General features: G+C 36.9%; 2 protein-coding genes and 1 non-coding gene across 4 annotated transcripts; 1 reads left to right on the top strand and 2 right to left on the bottom strand.

The window, feature by feature from the left end:
- Positions 1-1,109: 1,109 nt before the first annotated feature.
- Positions 1,110-4,105, bottom strand: LOC140775164 (uncharacterized). Its single transcript, XM_073118436.1, has 2 exons — positions 3,418-4,105; positions 1,110-1,576 (listed from the first exon to the last, which is right to left on the bottom strand). Exons 1-2 carry the CDS (start codon positions 4,013-4,015, stop codon positions 1,377-1,379), a joined length of 798 nt encoding a protein of 265 aa, XP_072974537.1. The 5' UTR covers positions 4,016-4,105; the 3' UTR covers positions 1,110-1,376.
- A 1,840-nt stretch (positions 4,106-5,945) lies between these two features.
- TRNAE-UUC (transfer RNA glutamic acid (anticodon UUC)) lies at positions 5,946-6,019 on the bottom strand. The gene has a single exon. It is a non-coding gene; the product is annotated as a tRNA-Glu (tRNA).
- Positions 6,020-10,083: 4,064 nt separating this feature from the next.
- Positions 10,084-15,418, top strand: LOC140774918 (BTB/POZ domain-containing protein At3g05675-like). 2 transcript variants are annotated; one of them, XR_012106666.1, is made up of 4 exons: positions 10,084-11,262; positions 13,681-14,021; positions 14,308-14,574; positions 15,314-15,418. XR_012106666.1 is itself a non-coding variant. In XM_073118104.1 (2 exons), exons 1-2 carry the CDS (start codon positions 10,147-10,149, stop codon positions 13,954-13,956), a joined length of 1,392 nt encoding a protein of 463 aa, XP_072974205.1. In that variant the 5' UTR covers positions 10,084-10,146; the 3' UTR covers positions 13,957-14,200. The 2 variants fall into 2 exon arrangements, 1 of the variants encoding a protein (XP_072974205.1); XM_073118104.1 differs by lacking the exons at positions 14,308-14,574; positions 15,314-15,418 and having other exon boundaries at positions 13,681-14,200.
- The last annotated feature ends 3,725 nt before the right edge of the window (positions 15,419-19,143 follow it).

Raw genomic sequence — 19,143 nt, 5'->3', positions numbered from 1 at the left:
ATCTTTGTACAATATTAATCTACTTGCGTTATTATACTTCGTGTCATTTTATAGTTTGTGCATTATAGTGTTAATCTTCATGCATTAGAATATCGGACTATGAGTAGGTATAACTTTACAGACAATCTTAAGTTAGATTAAAAATCTTCCTACGATGATTTTCTAGTCATATGATGATCAATTTAGATGACTCTCGCAGGATTATGAAATAGTCCAAGCTAAACAAAAATTATCTCTAAAGTGGCTTTAATCTCTATCGATAGTTAAAAGTAAAGACATTGTGCATTTATTAATTAATGATATTTCCAAATAATTTTAGTCAGATTAGGTAAAAGGAAAAGATCTTAGTGCTGTCTCGAGGGTGACTATCAATTGATGTGCATCTACATGCACAAACCAAAAATAAAAATATAGCATTTATTTGAGATTGAGAAGTTCGGCACAATAAAATTTGAGTATCATTAGTTTATTACTTGTATTGTTGTTACTTGTGTTTTATTATTGTTTTTATTAGGAGATAAACTGTCTGGTATTGGTATATCCACTTATCATATATTGTTGAGCATTGGATTATATTTTTCAATGACTTTTGGGTAGATTCACCTATGGATTGATGGCTGCTCACGTCTCTCCCTAGTAGAAGGCCGTGACTGAGTCTGCTTCACATTTTCCTCATTCTTGTTGTATATAGCCGCCTTTCATGAAATGTCAGAAGAATTTTGGAAAATTAAATTAAAGCCTTTTTCTCCAATCTAATCTGCCTCCCATAGGATGTTCTTGCCAGTAAACCTGAAATCATATACTCTATTTCACAATCTTGAAACATTTGTGCCCTTAGCAGCAAAATTGAAGTATATAGATGGTGACAGGTTTACAGAGCTAGAGACAATATGAGAAAGTTCTGAGAAGAGATAATAGTCACCTGATACTTCTCTAAGGGTTTCAGTCCCTGTATAACCGGCATACCGACAAGAGGGAAGGGCATTGTTTCTGTAGTATAATCTCATGAACACAAGAAAAACTTTAATACAAGCTGGTCTAGGAAAATTTCAAACAAAGTGAATTACAGCATTGAGCAACAAAGGAAGTATCATTGATCACTTCAGTACAGGCCTGGACAAGTCAAAATTGTAAGATCCAACCACTTAATCGTGAAATAAATAGTTCAAACTTGTCATAAGACGAGATTATCATACAAGACTGCTTGATGACATTAAATTGACTAAAGAAATAGCGAATAGAGAAGAAAAAAAAATATAGAAGGATCCACTATTTACAACAGAAAAAATAATGTTAGATGATACTCTCCATAAAGCAGAAATAAGTTGAAGCCTAAGGCAACTTTTACAGGAAAAAAATTTCGAGTTGGACATTATTCATTTGCAGAATCTCAACACAGTAAGGTAAATGGTAGGCTCATCAATAAACTCTGTAATCTCGTATAAGTTGTCAGCTGCAGCCTTCTCCAGGACTGCTTTATCAGGTAAATCAGTAGTTACCATATCAGGATATTGTTGACGATGATTTTGCTCGACAATCTGCCTCCCTTGATCAAAGCAGATAACTACTCTTGCACCTAAAAAAGAGCGTAAAGTTTGTCACAGCAAGATTGAACAGAAAAGATAGTCAAGTTGTTTTAAGGAACCTATTTATTTCCAATCACTTACAAGATAGATGAGGATGGCGGAAGTCAGGATGTTATGCAATTTAGTAGTATAGTGATTTTTCTATAAAGGCATAGGTGTAAGAATTTTTTGTAGATATCATTGGTAGACTTTGATCTAGAATTAATGGGTTACTTTAAGCAGATATATCACATGAATATTCAAGATATTTGTCAGACAGAAAACAGAGAAACCAAGAAAGTACAATTTATTTATATACCTTTGAGAATTTAAGGGCATAAAGGGAACAAAAACTATTACTCCCTTTTGACCAACTAGGATGGCAGAGTACCAACTTGAATTCCTCATAGTGATAATAAGAATTTTTAGCAAACCAATTCACTCTATAATAACATCCCAAAGCAACAGCTTTATTTTCCGTAATTCAACTTAAGACATATCCAGAACCATTCCTCACTACCTTCAACATCAGAGAATGGACATAATTCAACTGATTAAAAATTGGTAGAGCTCAATGAACTCCTAAGAAGTAACTTATCCCACAAATAAAAGAATACACTCTCTAATCTTTATCTTAGGTTTTGATCACCCATCTCCTGATTCTTCAATCACCTAACAATTTTCACCATTCAAAATTTTCCAATTCCACCCAAAATCAAATTTTCATCTAATCTAACTACCAACACTTGAACAAATCAGCTCGACCACAATGTCTCAAATATACGATACTCTGAAGATCACCATTTGGATGCTAGACAATCAACTCAACAAAAAAATATTTGGAAGTTTGAAATATATGAGACCAAATACATTAGCTGACCTCACTAGCCATTTCTAAATTAGAATATACCTTCATTTTCTTTAGGGCTATCTTTGTCATTTACCTTTGCTTTCTATCTGAGTTCTTTGTTTTTTCCAATATGGATCTGCCACCCAGACTATATCACCCCATGATAGTGCAGCAAATTCTCTGTCAAACACATATTTGAAACATACAACAATGTTTGTACTATCCATCCCATCCTTAAAGGTTGACAACACCAACTTATGACAATTGAGACTATTTATTGTTTAAAGTTTCCTAGTTATGCAACTCACTTAAGTCACCATCTTCCATGTAGCTAAACCCTTTTTCCAACAATATCACAGAAGTTCCACATACCTCTAGACGCACTTTGCAATGCACTAAACTGCATCTCCTAAACCATCCCTTCTACTAATAAATTTCTTGAACCTCTACTTACTAAAAAATAGAGTCAGCATTCAAATATCTCAGAAGGCAAAACAAAATTTTCAACTTTATAAGTGCCAACCAATCACTTTTTGCCATTCATAGACTTTATCACCAGAAACCTAAAACTTTCATCCTCATCTAAGAAGTCTAATAATTGTAAAACCATTTTAAAGCAAGGCCACTTACACCAGAAACTCCCTATTAAGCTAATGTATCCACTAATCTTGCCTCTTACAATAACAATTTGATATGCAGATATGCTACAAATCGTAGAAACTTAGATATGCATTATCAGATATACCTTCCAATTATAAATTCCCAACCAACAACTGCTATGAAACAGTCTTAAGCATCACAACCCCAAATTTACTCTCTACATGCCACGAAATGTGAGAACCAAATAAATAAGGTCCAAAATTGAGTAATTATTCACTCACAGCAAGAAGTTTATCTCAAAAGACCAAATTAAATTATAATCGAGAAACAACGTAAAGGAAGAACTAAGGTCACAAATTACTCAACAAGGAATAAGAAGAACATGGAAAAAAAAAATCTAACCTGGAGAACATCTGGGAGCGAGCGAGCTCAGGAGTTGGGTGATCGAGACTCCCATCCCAGGGAAGTAGCAAACGAACACCACATCGAACGGCGTAAACTTCTCCGGCACGACGGTTACATCGCCCTGCCAACACCGGACCCGGTCGTGGCCCTCCTTGATCATCGCGAGCACGAAGAGGGACTCGTGGACCGCGACGAGGAGATCGCAGGGTGACGATTCCACGAGCCTGTCGACGAATCCGACGGTGGGCATCACTATGAGGACTTTGGAACTCGCGGAGATCTCCGCTGCGGTGATGATGCGGAGGGCCTTCTTGGCCCGGTCGTCGCCGGAGGAAGAGGGGTCGGAGTCGAGGAAGGACCAGTCCCTCTCCACGAGGTCTTCAATGGGTATGGCAGAGGCGGCGGATAGGAAGGCGCGGCCACCGGCTCCGGAGGGGGAGGAGAGGCGGAGAGCAAGAGAGGAGAAGGAGAGGGTTTGTGGAGTGAGGTGGGGTTTGAAATGGAGGCGGCGGGGAAGAGGAGGGATTAGGTTTAGGTTTAGGAATTTGGAGGTGAAGAAGGAGGAGGAGGTCGAAGAGAGGCAGAGAGGAGTCATGGTGGCCGGAGATAGAAGCTTACCTTCGAGAATTGGGATAGCACAGCACTAACACTATCACTAACACTAACAGTTCCCTCAATATTGAATGGGCTGACCTTCCCTTCACCTATCTTGCTATCGTAGTTTTTTTTTTCACTGTAGTTTATATTTTTGCACCCTTATTCATCCTATTTTTACTTTATAGGTTTACCAATATGTTCTCGAAATATAGGGTTTTTTAATTTGATAGGCCAGTGTCATTTTAGGTTTTTCTTGCACTTCAGTTTTTTATTTTTTACTTTTCTTCCAATTTTACTCTTTCTGTCTAAATGTTAATATAACACTAAGGAAGAAAGAGGAATGACATGTACTTATCTTCTTCTTCATCTTCATCTTCATCTTCGACTTCATATGTTAGCTACTAATTTCTTTTCTTTTTCTTCTTCATCGTTTAAACTATGAATTTTTATCAGAATTTCATACTTAAACTATGAATTTCGTACTTAAACTATAATTTTTTATTCCGCTATAGATATATTTCTAATATGAAGAAACTCCGAATAAAAAAATTCTAGATCATGATGTCATAGATTTTATCCAACTAGTTTTATAATTTTTAGACTTCAAATGATTATCTTATGAATATCATTTTAAAACTGTGCATAACTAAAATTTCGTAGCTTAATTATAAAATTTCTACTTAAAGTTAAACTACAAAATTCTAATTCAATATAATTTTAGCAAAATATTAAGAAGATATGCATCTAAAATCCAAAAAATATGAAACTAATTAAATAAAATTTGTGACATCATGATCTAGAACTTTTGTATTTTGAGTTTCTTCATATTTAAAATTTATCTATAGTGAAATAAAGAATTTGATAAAAAAATTCGCAGTTTAAGTATAAAATTCTGACAATAATTAATAATTTTTTAAGTATATATTCGAAATATATTTACAGTGGAACGAAGAATTTATAGTTTAAGTATGAAATTCTGATAAAAATTCGTAGTTTAAACTATTTCTAATTAGTCTCTTACTGTAGTAATTAAAGAATGATTAGAGAGACTTGAATAGAAAAAATATCTCTAATTAGTCATTTTCGTAAATATAACAACTTTTGTTATTTTTTCACATTGCAGAGTCTATATATTTCACCATTACAATATACATATAAATAAATTAGAGTTAGTTTAAATAAATAAAAACTCCTTAATTAATATTTTAAAAATATAACTTAATCTAATATTACAAGTAAATTATAATATATACTTAAAAACTGTGAATTATTGTTAGAACTTAAATTATGAATTTCATACAATATAGTGATATATGAACGGTTAGACTATCCCTTGTTGCAAAAAGAAAAGGTCCAAATTAGGCTAATAACTCTTGGACAACCTTAGTCCTTGATAAATACAACCACACTTACCCTTAAAAGAAAAAAAAAAAGGTTAAGCCCACAAACTATGCTTGGGGTTAAAGTTTTTTTTATTTTTTTTTTAATTTCATGCACCCTATGTGTGATGCCTTGCTTTCTACTGTTCATATTGACAAATGGCCTACTAATATTAATGTTGGCTTCTACCATGATATGTCCTTTGTCTTTGATTGAACAAGGAGACTTATCCTTCAACTTTTAGGACTTCTCTCTTTATTTATTTATTTATTTATTTCTATTAACTTGCCTCAATGATCACTGCATCTGATCACCCCATCCTTTGCCTCTTGATGACAAAAATCTAATATCTTGTTTTCTCTAGGACGTGGATGGGAAAATCTAATATTTATTTCTATTATCTTGTTTTCTCTTTGATGATTATTAACCTATCCCGCTAATCCTCACCCTTTTCAAAATAATAATAATAATAATAATAATAATAATAATAATAATAATAATAATAATAATAGAAAAGGTACGTAAAGGAGAAGAAAAAAAATATTTTCTTCCATTGCCGGGATTTGAACCCGGGTCGTCTGGGTGAAAGCCAGATATCCTAACCGGACTAGACGACAATGGATTTATATTGCTGCTATAAAATAAATTATTGTTCTCTTATTTGAAGTAAAAGAAAATACAAGAAATATTTGTCATCAAAAAGATCATCCTCTTGAATAAGTCAAAATACATAAATATAAGAATACGACGGAGACATAGTAGCTAACTTACCAATAAATGACTACTACTTTTAATATACATCACTTAATATAACATACTTAACATATATGATAGGCTTAACATAACATACTAAACACACATAACACTCGACTCCACTAGTATGGTAATCACGTAATACTTGTAAAGGAAAATGATATCTAGATTCAAGAAGAAATGAGGAGGGAGGGAGAGAGCAGAGACAATGCCTCGACTCCACTAGTATGGTGGAGGTGGTGTACGCAGGAAGATGGCGAAGCAATGATTACTGTTGTAGCATATTCTTCTTCAAAGCTCTTAATGGCAAAGCAATGGTTAGTGTTGTAGCATATTCTTCTTAAGAACTCTCAATCTCTATCCCTCTTTTTATTTATATAGTCCATAGACATATTCATCTCATGTAAAACCATTAAACCCCAGAGGGAATACAGTTGGTCCGTTCCTTACAACATTTATTCTAGATAGCTAGACCGACAAGGTTGTGAGCAATCAAGTTTGTTCACTCTTCTCGAATAGGAAATCTTGATGAGTAAAGACATTTTCGTCAGTCTTTTACATTCATGAATGACAGGAGGTATTTGTCAATCGGTGACCTCCTTGCTTATGTTCACTTTATTGAAATCTTTAGACACTCACTATAGATGAGTCCACCATCTATATTTTCTAGCTTCAGAGCTTCCTATAGACCAAGTAAGAGGGCATGGGCTTCTCTAACGAGTGCATTTCCACAGTTAGTGAGGTAGATGTTTTTGTACAATTGAACTTGCTATAAAGATGCCCAACCCACTATCGTTACATCCCTTCCAGCCATGTCCACCCAACAAGTAAATTCTTTTGTCGCTCGGAGTTTCCTAGAGACCTAGACTGGTTGGCTTCCCTTAGAGGAATCAACGGACTGAACCCTAGAGAAAGCCTAATTTGTTTGTGAAATCATTTTTAGAGGGCTTTCATTCTCTAAAGCAATAGTAATTCTTGCATTCCAGATGAACCACATCGTGGTGAAAGCATACCCTAAGAGATCTTTAGTTAGTTTTGAGTTAAGAAACTTCACCCACTCATCAAACCTATTAGTATTCAAGACCTGATGAAGCCCTAGAGCACCCGCAAACCAAACTGCTATAGAGAACTAACAATATATGATTACATGCTCAACTGTCTCTTGACTGCTTAGGTAGAGTGGGCACGTTATTTCAACATGGGGCATTCTCTTGTTGAGCTTCATTCGCACAGAAATAGCATCCGTCAAATAGCGTCATATGAACATTTTTGACCTTTCATATGGCTTCGATGCCTGTCCAAACAACCTTCCAAATACTGTCCAAGCTCGGACTTGAAGGTGTTGCCTCCTAATCCCTAGTGGTTTGCACTATAAGCTAACCTTGCACTAAAGGTGCCGCTAGTTGTTGATATCGAGCAAAGTATATCTTTTCTCTTTGCGAAAGCAAGAATTAGAAAGACTTTCAAGATTGCATCTGCAATTTCCTTCAACAATATTTGGCGTACAAGAATAGAGTCCTACCCCCATTGAATGGCTGTTGAACGGGTCTTTAACTTTAATGATGTGAGCCGAGAGGGGAATATCACTGAGATCAAATGTTGGTAGCTAGGGGTTGTGGGTGATAGAAATCGACTCTCCATCCCCTATCTCGAACCTAACCATCCTCTTAAGCGAACTCTTCGGATTCAGGATGGATCGTCAATGTCCAAGATGCTCCAATTAGTTTGGATTTCCAAAAGAATCTGCTAGTGAGGTATTTAGCCTTAAAAAGTGTTGCGTAGATGTTGCCCTCATCGGTTAGGAATCTCCATGCTAGCTTGATAATTGGTGCTTGATTCACCAGATGCATGCTCCTCATACCAAGCCCCCCCATGCATGGTTGGTCTACAAATTAAACCCTATTTCCTTAAATAGAGGTTCCTACTGCCATTAATAAAGCCCCAGCAAAATCTCTCATGAGAGAGTCCAATAGTTTTGTGAGGGATTTTTGAAAGAGAATGCTTGACATGAAATACACTGGTATACTATTTATGGCTATTTTGATGAGCATAGCTCGTCTAGTATGAAACAGCTGCCAAGCTTTCGAGCCTACTAAGCGCTTCTTAAGCTTCTTGAGCACGAACTCACAGGCGTTGTACTTCGATCAAGGAAGGACCAGTGGATTCCCCAGGTAGTGTTCCTACCCTTCAAAAGTTTTAGCCTAAGGGTGGAGAATGCATAGCTTCTTCGGTTGGAGTCAACTTTTGTGCTCAAGAAGATTGTCGATTTCTCATAATTGATAGTTTGGCCTGAGATTGATAATAGAGGTCAATGACCTCTCTCAAGTTTATGGAGTCTTTGAGAGTTGCATTGCTGAATAGAAGGAGGTCATCAATGAACATAAGGTGAGTGATAGGTCATGCACTTTGAGAGATTTCGATGTCGATAAATCGCTTGAGCTTGAATTCGTAGTCGAGGAAAATGGATAGAATGTTATAGCCGATTATAAATAGATACGATGATAGGGGGCACACCTTTGCTGCCAACGAACTCATGTGGACACTTAGCCCTTGGAGAGGTTGAAACAGTTGTCAACGCTACCATTTACATCCAAGGTTAGAGTAGTGGTGCAGAGGCAACTCATAACCAAACCAATAAACTTGTCCAAGAAGCCATATAGTTTTAGACAATCTCCGATGAAATGCCATTCCATGTGATCAAATGCGTTTAATAGTCTTTTACGCTTTGAGAGATTTTGAGATAGCCAAGCACTTCGTGAGCTATAATTTAGTTGTCTACGATCTGTTTGCCCAGGGTGAAAACATTTTGAGTTGGGGCTATGAAAGTGGTCACGTGTTGTTTTACCTTACTACTAATAACTGCGCTATCAATTTGTAGACAGTGTTGCACAAGCTAATTGGCTTGTAATCACTGACCCCTATGGCATTATATTTCTTGTGAATTAAGACAATGGTTGATTTATTGAGACCCTTATCCATATTGACAATGAGGAAGAAGTTATGCACTGCTCCAATAATATAAATCTTCACACGCACTCGAATAAATCTTGGTTATTTATTTTTCCCCAACAAGAGTGTGGGAACTAAAACCACCACTCTAGGCGCCAACCTCTTTAATGTGGAGGAAGACAAATATTCTAGAGAAAGGCCATAAACTATACTCAGAACTCCGAGTGGTCAAAGGTCCAACTGTCTATCGGTAGGTCCGATTTGAATGTGTTGAGGACAAATAGATCCCAACTGAAGGACCAAGAAGAGCCCGTCCAAATATACCATTTGTTCTTTTCACATTCGAAGGTCAAGAGGAAGGTGCTTCTAGCCACTTCAATGAACTCCATACCAAGGGAGGCTTTCAAACCACCGCATTGAAGGGTTTGTTGGTTAGAAATCTTCCGATCAGACAATGACTTAGGTTGTGGCTTGAGATGGTGTTGTCAGATAGACTCCTCCATGGCGTTGTTCACTTTCAGCATCTCGATGAACTTCCATAGAATTTCCTTCTCGTTGTGCATGGGTTGGGGAATGAGCCACAATGGCTACTTAAGAGAGATGAGGGGTAACATGGCTAATAGAAGCAGGAGAAACAGTTAAGATCACCAAATGGAGTTGAAGGAAATAGTGAAAGAGAATAAGAGAGAGGCAAGAGAGAAAGAATGGTTTCTCTGGAAAACCCTTGCAAAGGTAGAGGGAGAAAAGAAGGTGGTCAAATTGACTAGTATATTATTTCTATCCCTCTTATTCATAGAAACTTATCTCCTTTTCATTGAGATAGTTTTTTTAGAGATAAGAGAAAAAGGCATTCGAGTCTAGAAAGAAGTAGAGGATAAACGAAAATAATACATAGAGCTGGAGGAGTTAAATAAGATTTTTCTAAAATAAAAATAAATATAATTAGGACGCACATTTCTCTTAGCTTATCCAAATCTTATTTATGCAACCAGTCATATGTGATATGTCCTTCTTTGTCCATCCACCGTCAGATCTAACGGCCGCTCGATGTCTCTCCGCAAACGGCAGCGCTCCGGCAGCAGCAACCGCCTTTCCGCCCCGGATGGAACCATAATGGAGGACCTCTCTTCCGTTCCTCCTCCGGCTTCCATCCCCGGCGGATTCAACGACCCCTCCACCGCCGACGTCGTCCTCCGCCTCCAGCTTGAATCCTCCGATACCGTCACCTGCTCCGGCGGAGAACCAGACCTTCACCCCCCTCCTCCCCACCTCGACCTCCACCTCCATTCCTCCGCCCTCCGCCGCTCCCGCTACTTCTCCGTCCTCCTCTCCGGCCGCTGGGATACGATCACCTCCCCCCAGCGCATCACCCTCAAGATCCCCTCCTCTGTCCCCGTCCTCCGCCGCCCCTTCGACCGCCACGTGTCCGTCCTCCGCCTCCTCCACACCCTCGACTTCCGCGGCTCCATCGTCTCCGCCTCCGAAGCAATCGATCTCCTCCCCATCGCCCTCGAGCTCCTCTTCGACGAGCTCATCCAAGCTTGCCTCCGATTCCTCGAGGCGGTCCCATGGACCGAGGAGGAGGAAGAATGCATCCTCTCCATCATCCCCTTGCTCCCCCATGACGAATCCCGTCATCTCCTCGCTAGGGTTTCAGCGGACGCCTCCGCATCCGAGGGCATGCTCCATGACCTGATCAATTCCGCGATGCACTCCCACCCCAACGTCGCCACCGTGAAGGCCTTCGTCGCAAAGCTATTGCGGGAGTATCCTACGAAGGATTCGGTCCAGATGGTGCTCGATATGGCGTTCTTGTCATGCTTGGAGACGGTGAAGGAATTGATGGGCAAGTATGCGAGCCCCGATCTGAGAGTCGCGGGGGATAATGATGAGAGGGAGGCAATACAGAGGTTGAATTTGCACGCGGCGGTGGTGAATGCAAAGCATTTGTATTGGTTGATTGAGAGGATGATTGAGCTCCGGGTGGCGGATAATGCCGTGGAGGAGTGGAGTGAACAGACGTCACTTGCGGCGGATTTGCAGAAGACTTTGAGGGATGATGCATGGAAGAATATCGCGCCTGGGTTGCCATCGCTCGTAACACGCTGCACTTTTCGGCTTGCTAGTGCAGTTGCTTCGGGCTCTACTTTGGCTCCTCAGCAGGTAAATTTATCCGATATTCTTGGTATAAATTGTTGATATAATGTAGCATGTGAGTAGAATTTACCCTGCAAGGACAAGAGTAGGCCTCCTATAGGATTGGAGAAGTGAAGTAAAAAAGAATTTAAGTTGCAGAATTTGCTGCCTTGCCTTGGAGGTGTTAACTTTGATACGAGTGATTCTACCATGGCACTAAAACCAATTAATCCCAAGTAGTTTTGTTATGCCTGGTGGTTTATGTCTGTCTATGTTTAGGATGATCGGTTAGTAATCTTTAAGCTTCTGTTTAATGTTCTAGATGCTTTCATATGAAGCATGCGTATAGAAATGCTCTGCTTGCTCCAATTTTATCACACCGTTGTTGCAAATCCTTGGGATTCTTGTTATTGTTTGACACTTAAGATATTATTCATTTGCTGATATCTGCTTTCTGGCTGCGAAAAGTTTGCAACTTCTTGGTCTCCTCTCATCCTTAAAAGAATTATCATATTTCTTGTTGAAAGATGCAGCTTTTCCATCTCTTCAGCCTCAAAATGAAGTGTACTACTCGTGGGTTTGGGAGAAAGGCATGCTCTTTCTATTAGTTCTCGTTTTAGTGGCATGATGGTTTGAGATAAATTGGAAAGAGAATGATAGTATTTAATCTTTTTTAACTGCCAAGCCTAAGCATAGAAAAAGGAGTTAAGTTAGGTAACTTGAGTATTGTCATACTTCTTTTGTGGAGAGTCTTGAGACAACCATGAAAATGAACCAATACCAAGAATGCACTCAACTGGATCATCTTTCTTTTATGACTGTTTACATTCTGATCACCTAAATGCATGGATGGACAAACCAGGCATTTGATCATGTCAGCTCTTGTGTTTGGCTTAATAAAAGGATAGCTTCCTTAGTTTGAGTGAGGATCTACCCAAAATAAGTTGGATGAAGTAGATGGGTTCATGTGGCCTTTAATCATTGATAGCTTTCTCCAAAGCTTGTGAAGGCTTTAAGAAGTTTTGGGAATTGACTCTTTGCATTCTTGCAAATTACACAGCACTTCGATTTAATTAATGAATCATGATGCCAATATTTTCGTAGTTACTATAATCTTTTATTTATGGGAATGATGTATTGTTTCTGTCAGTCTTATTTCTGTACATTACTTTTTATAGCTACCTTGACCTTCAGGCATTTTCGCCCTCAGCACCAACTTTATCACATAGAAACTGGGCCATCCCTTGTCTGTCGTTTATCACCTACAGTCTTTTAAAACATTTCTACATGCATGAGTTCAGTAGGCATGTCATTACTTCTATCAGATTAAAGATCTTTTCCTCTAGCTGTTAGGAGTGATAGATTACTGAATGTAAAGCTGATGTTTACATGTCCTTTACCAATTTCATGGATTGTGCCAAAAGTGAACATTATTGTTCATGTCTGACAGATCCCCATGTAGTAATAGTTTAAGTAGCATGTGTTTCAAAAATCTAATCTTATATGGACCTTAGTTCATAGGGCCTCTGTTGAGAGATTGCATTTATTGAGCTTGATATTATTCCTCTGGTTTTATATGGAGTACATTTAAGATATTGGCAAGGATGCAAGAATAAGCATGCTGATTATTGTTTTAATGACATGTAGTTTTCAGATATCTGTATCAATAGTCATAATTTGCTTGATGAGAATCTTGATAATTATGGAACTTGAGCCTTTATGTTCCTTCGGTTGATCTTCAAACTGCACTTTACCCGATATCCAAAGCATCCGATGAGCATCAGATCTTTAGTTTCTCTAATGAATTGGATATCTGCAATTACGTGACTATCCAATGTAACTTAATTAACCATTGTGTCGGTCATCCTTCCAGCTCTATCACATCATTTAACACGACTTCTGTTGTTTGAGGAGCAACTAGCCTCCCTTCCTTGACACCAATATGTGGTAGAGATGCTGGATTCACATCAACTTTGTGCATTAGTAACGTGCTGTTGTCAAGGATAGATCCTGATGATGTACTCTTTTTCCATTACCATATAAATTGCTTGCGCTCACCTGGGTCATAGGCTGTGAGCAGTTCTCTGTCAGCCATCTAGCACCTACAGTCTTTCAGAATATTTTTACATGCATGAGCTTAATACATGTTTGACTAATGTCATCAGAGTCAAAATTATTGTTCTAACTGATACATTATTGTATGATAGATTTAATGTGCTATGCGTTTACATGTATATGTCCTTATGTAGCATGGCTGCTTTTCTACTGCAAAAGGCTTCAAGACTTAAGGTTCATTTATCAGATTCTTCTGGTCAACTAGACACTTGATGTTTATGCGTCCTTGTAAAATTGCATGGATGTAGTAGAACTGCAATGGATTATTTTTATTCTACTGTTTCGATTGTAGACAACATGGAATCTTATTTGATCATTTCACTGTCTCAGGTCAGGATGAAGCTTGTTAAAGGTTGGCTTCCAGTGCTAAATGTTTGCAGGGATATCGTGTCGCCAATGCCGAGTGGTCATAAATCTGTTTTCCAGGAATTGGAGGAGACTTTTCTACAGATTATATCTACTTTGCCTGTAGCAGATGCTCAAGCGTTGCTGCAACAGTGCCTAAGCTTCTCCACTCGCAACGTCGATGACTGCCCGCACTTGATTGCAGCTTTCAAGACCTGGTTCAGGCGGGCCGACCGGTCTGGAATCAACTTGAATTCTTAGGTTCACACAGGCTGTTATGTGAATAACCCAAGATGCTTGCCCTTTCTGCAACCTCGAAACCTTTGGTAGTGTATTATCCATACTACTACATCATCAATCCTTCCATGTCAAAAATGTGTATATGGTTATCTTTTTAATGACCACCATTGTAGCTAGTCTCTCTTTTGTTACTTTTAATTAGATATTGTACAAAACAATGTTAATATGAACTTAGAAGTCAAATACACATGTGCAGCTGAAATCATACTGGTTGCCTTGTCCATTCTTTGTGATCTGAAATATGTTAGTGCTATGCTCACTGTGTTTTAGGTGATAAATTCCTTACATAAACGTCTTATGCCACCTACCCAGTTGTAGGAGGCCGACGGACGAAGGAGGCCGGAGGAGGAGGCCGACGGAGGAGGAGGAGACGGCCAGAACACCATTTCTCTATGTCCAAGTCTCCTGGCAGATTTGAGATATGGAGCAGCTGGGTTTTACTCTAATGGAAGATCACCATCAATACTTGCACAATTTTCCATGCATGCAGACATCTCTTTCGGCTGATGAGGTCATGGATATCATGTCACAAATATCCTCTGCGACCCATAGATCTCTCTTTCGAGAAAGAGCTCACTAGTAAGTAACAATCTATAGCTAGTCCACACAAGTCTACTACTGACACTCAATCCATAGCTAGTCTACTATTGAAACTCTTTATGATTATAATTCCCATAATTAATTCTATGAGATTGAGATCTACCGTTTGATTTATTTAAATATTTTAATGGACGATGGATATAAGATTTAATGTATGAATATAATATTTAAATATTTACAAAATCTAATAGTATAAACATGCCTATCGAGTCACTCAAGCTCGAACTAGGCTCGAAATTTAAATCTAACCCTAATTTTTTTAAATAAGCTTAGACCCGGCTGAAATTTAAATCTAACCCTAAAATAAGCCCAGAAAGTTAGTGCAGCTGCTAAGCAGCATACGTCCTCCTCCTCCTTGCTTTTTAATGAAATTATAATTTACACTTTATATTTTTATTATCTATAACTCGAATCTTATAATTTAATAAATATATATGAAAAATATCTTGAGTTAGATTTTAACTAACACCTTAAAAATATTCTGTTAAGTAGAAAACATTCTATTTCTAAAATAGCTAGAATACTCTTATTTTTAAAATAACTAGAATATCCTTATTATTATTTAACTGATAATATTTTTGTAATTCTTTTAGTATGATTAATTTATAGCAAGATATTTTTCACAGCTATCCACTAAATTATGAGGACTGATTTATAAATAGTAAAAAATATATGATACTATCTATAAATTTTCCTAAATGTTTGCACTATTTCACAGGTGGCTCCTCTTGTTTCACATAATAATTGTGTAAGGACATTTCTTGTTGGTCCCCCTCCACCCCACCCCACCCCACTTCCGTGCGGACGTCAGGTAGGTAATAATGCAAACGATTCCTACTAGAGAATCCAGGTACTTTTGTGTTGTGGTCCATACTCACTACGGCTACGGATTGAATGCTAATAGAATAGTGGTAAAATTTTAGTTGTATTTATAATTTTTTTTAAATGGATGAATAAGGATAACACTCTTCTTCTTTTTTTTTTTGAATCTAGAAGAATTTATTTATGTAGTTATTGGAATCCATAGACAATCAATAAATATTTATTAATAGTAGATTAAAGATTCCAATACAAATTAATTCTTATAATATTTTAAACTGTATGATGTGTGAATATTAGTTTTGATATTATTTTTAAATTCATATCCATGTAAGGGTAGATTATTTGGATACTAATATTAATTTACATACCAAGACAAATAAAAAGAAATGGTTAATTACACTGACACCACCTGAATTATATCCGGTTTTTACGGAGGCCTCTTAAACTTTTTTAGGTTACAGTCACCCTTAAATATTGAAGAAATTTTAATGTCGCCCTTCTATTAGTGTACCGTCAGAAAAATTAGGTGAGTCAACTTACGTGGTACTCATATTTCTTGGAAATGACCTATATGTCCTCGTAAGCCCTTTAATTAAATTAAGATAAAAGGATGTGTATTATAATTAAATTTAACATATTATCAAAATTTACATCTTCCTCCTCTATCCATCATCAGCTACTTCTCCATTCACTCTCGCCGACAGCTCCTTCACCTTCGCCGACCACCCCTTCACCATCGCCGACCGCCAACATCGCCTCCCCGTCGTTGGCTTGCAATAGCCAGGAACCAGCCAGCCAACCTCCTCATCGTCGACCTGCCCTACTCCCCTTTCCCCCGTCTCACCGTTAATAGCATCAGCTAAGGGCAACGCTAGTGGATCCAATCCCAGAGCTTCCTTATGCGATGATGGCAAGGCAAGGGCAAGGGCCGAGCTAGCCGAGTCATTTAGGTTCGACTTCTTCACCAACTTCTTAATCGACCGCTTGAACATGTGCATTGGTAAGGAGCCGAGTAGCCTCATAACTATAGCAATCGAGGCTGTGGGACGGGGAGGCCATGGTGAGTTCGCTGCAGCACTGCATGGAAAGAGGAGGCCACGATGAGCTCCACTGTTGAGCCGCATGGGACGAGAGGCCCCGAGAGAGAGAAGAGAATAAGGAGAAAGAAAGCATGGGAGAGGAGTTCGCGAGAAAGAGAAAAGAGTAAGAAGAAAAAGAAAGAGAAGAGAGTAAGGAGAGAGAAGATGGTAAGATTTTTAATATTTTAATTTATTTTTTAAATTAATCATATTATGATATATTAATTAGGAGTATAGTTAGTCATTATGTATTTTTTGTCACTATCGTTACCTATTTCACTTTACCCCAAAGTTTAAGAGTGACAATATAACCTAAAAAAGGTTTAAGGGGTCTCTATGAAAACCGGATATAGTTCAAGTGGTGTCAACGTAATTAATCTTAAAAAAATTTCAATTCCAAACTAGGATATGAAATTGGATCAGATCAGATTTAATCTAACCAATTTTTGCCCTTAATACTCCTGCAAACTACAAATGTGCTTGTCCATGAGAAGGTATATGGATTCTGAACCAGCTTGGATTCACTCAAGCCGGATCGAACCCTAGCTTGAGCCTATTATTAAGCCGAATTTAAGCCAAGCTGAGCCTATTATTTAACTTGAGCTAGCCTAAGCACAAGGTGCCAAGCCTTAGGTAAAGCCAAGAACTATCTAATATATATAATATTAAAAAATATTATATTTGAGTTAAGCCTATCGAGTTGAACTTGAGCAAACGGTCTTCGACTCAAGCACGACTCAAATTTCAAATCTAGCCTAGAAACAAAGCTCAGCTCAAGTCGCGTTGTGCCCAAGTTGCTCGTTTATTTTGACACCCCTATTTTGTGACCATGAGATGTCTTATTATCAAAGATCAATTCTAGTAATCTAGTATAGTTATATTAATTTCTTCTACCAGTGTAAGAGAGCTTATATCGGTATAAGTTATTCTAGTATTTAGTTATATACTAGTATAAAATTTATATTTGATGTGATATAAAGTTAAAATTTTAGTTTGAATAATGACTAAATTCTTTTTATAATTAATAATCAAGGATAAGAGAGAGAAAAAGCAATTAAAAAATCTAGTAACTAAAATAATAATTAATTAAGATAGTAGTTAATTAAAGTGACATTTTTTTAAAAGTAAAATAATAATTGGTAAATGCACATATATTGGATGGAAGAGAAGATAGAAGATAAAGTGAGTATTACTGTACTAGTATAGACCTAAGTATTATTATTTGTTATACTAGTATAAAGTGGCTTACACCATAATAAATAAAGAATATAAAGCTTTGATACATAAATTTGCTATCAAAACTCAAAATTACTAGAGTTGGTAAGTATTTCGGTGGCTTGAGTTGATTTGATTGATGGCTCAATAGTGCAGTTAGTTTAGAAGAGTAGCTCGGTAGCGCGACAGCTCGGAATAGGTCTTGACAGTATTTAGTTTGAAGTAATTGTTCAGCAACACATATGGCTAAGTGTCTTTATATTTATAGATGGTTAGTCCTTTATCCAGCTCATATCTAGTCTTCAGGATCATGAATGTTAAAAAAAGCTCAAAATTACTTCTCAGTGTAGTAAAAGTAGATAAAATAATATTGGCATATGTGTACCCGAATAATTCATCCGAGTATGAATATGAGTTAGAAGAATCATACTTAAATATCTAACATATTTTTATTATAAATGATTGTTCTAATTAAAAATACTAAATTTTTTATTATTTTCTATCGAGTTTGCATCCGATATGAAAGTGCCAGAAGTTTGTAAGTTAGAATTGTGAGTACTGTAGAAAAAACATATCAAGAAAAATGGTGAACAATTTTAGCATTACCTTGAAATTTAGGGTATGTTTACATTTGGAATAAGACTAATTCTAAAAGAATAAAGCTTACACTGATATTAAGTTATTATAATATTTAACCATAGAATAATAATTATATTTAATATTGAAATAATGGAGAATAGTGAAATTGTACTGATTCTAGAGGAATAAAGTTAATGCTGATATAAGTTATCATAATATTAGTCATATCATAATTTAAAAAATAATAATTACATTTGAAGTGACATAATATTAATATTAAAATGATAAAGAATAGTGAAATTTTGTACTAAATAATTAAAATACCCTTGATTAGACCTAAAAAGTCTTAATATTTAATAAATTTATACTTATGGTTATTTTTTATTAATAAAACTGAATATTATATACATAATATATCAACACTATATACAAACATATACATCATTCCTCAAGGGTGCGAAGTCGGATGGAGCAATTCCTACATGTGGTACTGCAGATAATCCGATCATCTCCCATTTTCTTTTTCTTTTTTAAATAAAAGGTACAATTTCTAGTCTTCGAGACTCTTCGATAATAAAAAGAATTTAAAAAAAGTACATTATTTATTCTCAACTACCCCGGTTAACTGATGGCATCGAGGAACGAAAGTCGTACCAACGCTTTCATATATCGCTACAAAGCCGGCAGGAATCTCTCCACCGACAATAGAATAATAATAAGACTTCACGACGTCCAACGCGTTCGTGCTGCATGAGATCGTATGTGGACATAGAAAAGGCCACGTAAACTTTTAAACCAACTAACTAATCCGCTTCTAATTCCTTCATAAATGGCCTGAGATTTTGACCTAATT

This window comes from Typha angustifolia, chromosome 13 (genome assembly GCF_048772165.1).
Source record: "Typha angustifolia cultivar Huaian chromosome 13, ASM4877216v1, whole genome shotgun sequence".
In the NCBI taxonomy this organism is placed as follows: domain Eukaryota; kingdom Viridiplantae; phylum Streptophyta; class Magnoliopsida; order Poales; family Typhaceae; genus Typha; species Typha angustifolia.
Note: the sequence above shows the minus strand (reverse complement) of the source record. Positions and strands in the feature narration are given on the sequence as shown.

Excerpts from the sequence above, each read along its gene's own strand:
- LOC140775164 (XM_073118436.1), bottom strand. The coding sequence starts at position 4,015 with ATGACTCCTCTCTGCCTCTCTTCGACCTCCTCCTCCTTCTTCACCTCC. Across the intron at positions 1,577-3,417 it reads CGCTCCCAGATGTTCTCCAG|GTGCAAGAGTAGTTATCTGC; the intron begins GTTAGATTTTTT and ends GCTCTTTTTTAG.
- LOC140774918 (XM_073118104.1), top strand. The coding sequence starts at position 10,147 with ATGTCTCTCCGCAAACGGCAGCGCTCCGGCAGCAGCAACCGCCTTTCC. Across the intron at positions 11,263-13,680 it reads CTACTTTGGCTCCTCAGCAG|GTCAGGATGAAGCTTGTTAA; the intron begins GTAAATTTATCC and ends TCACTGTCTCAG.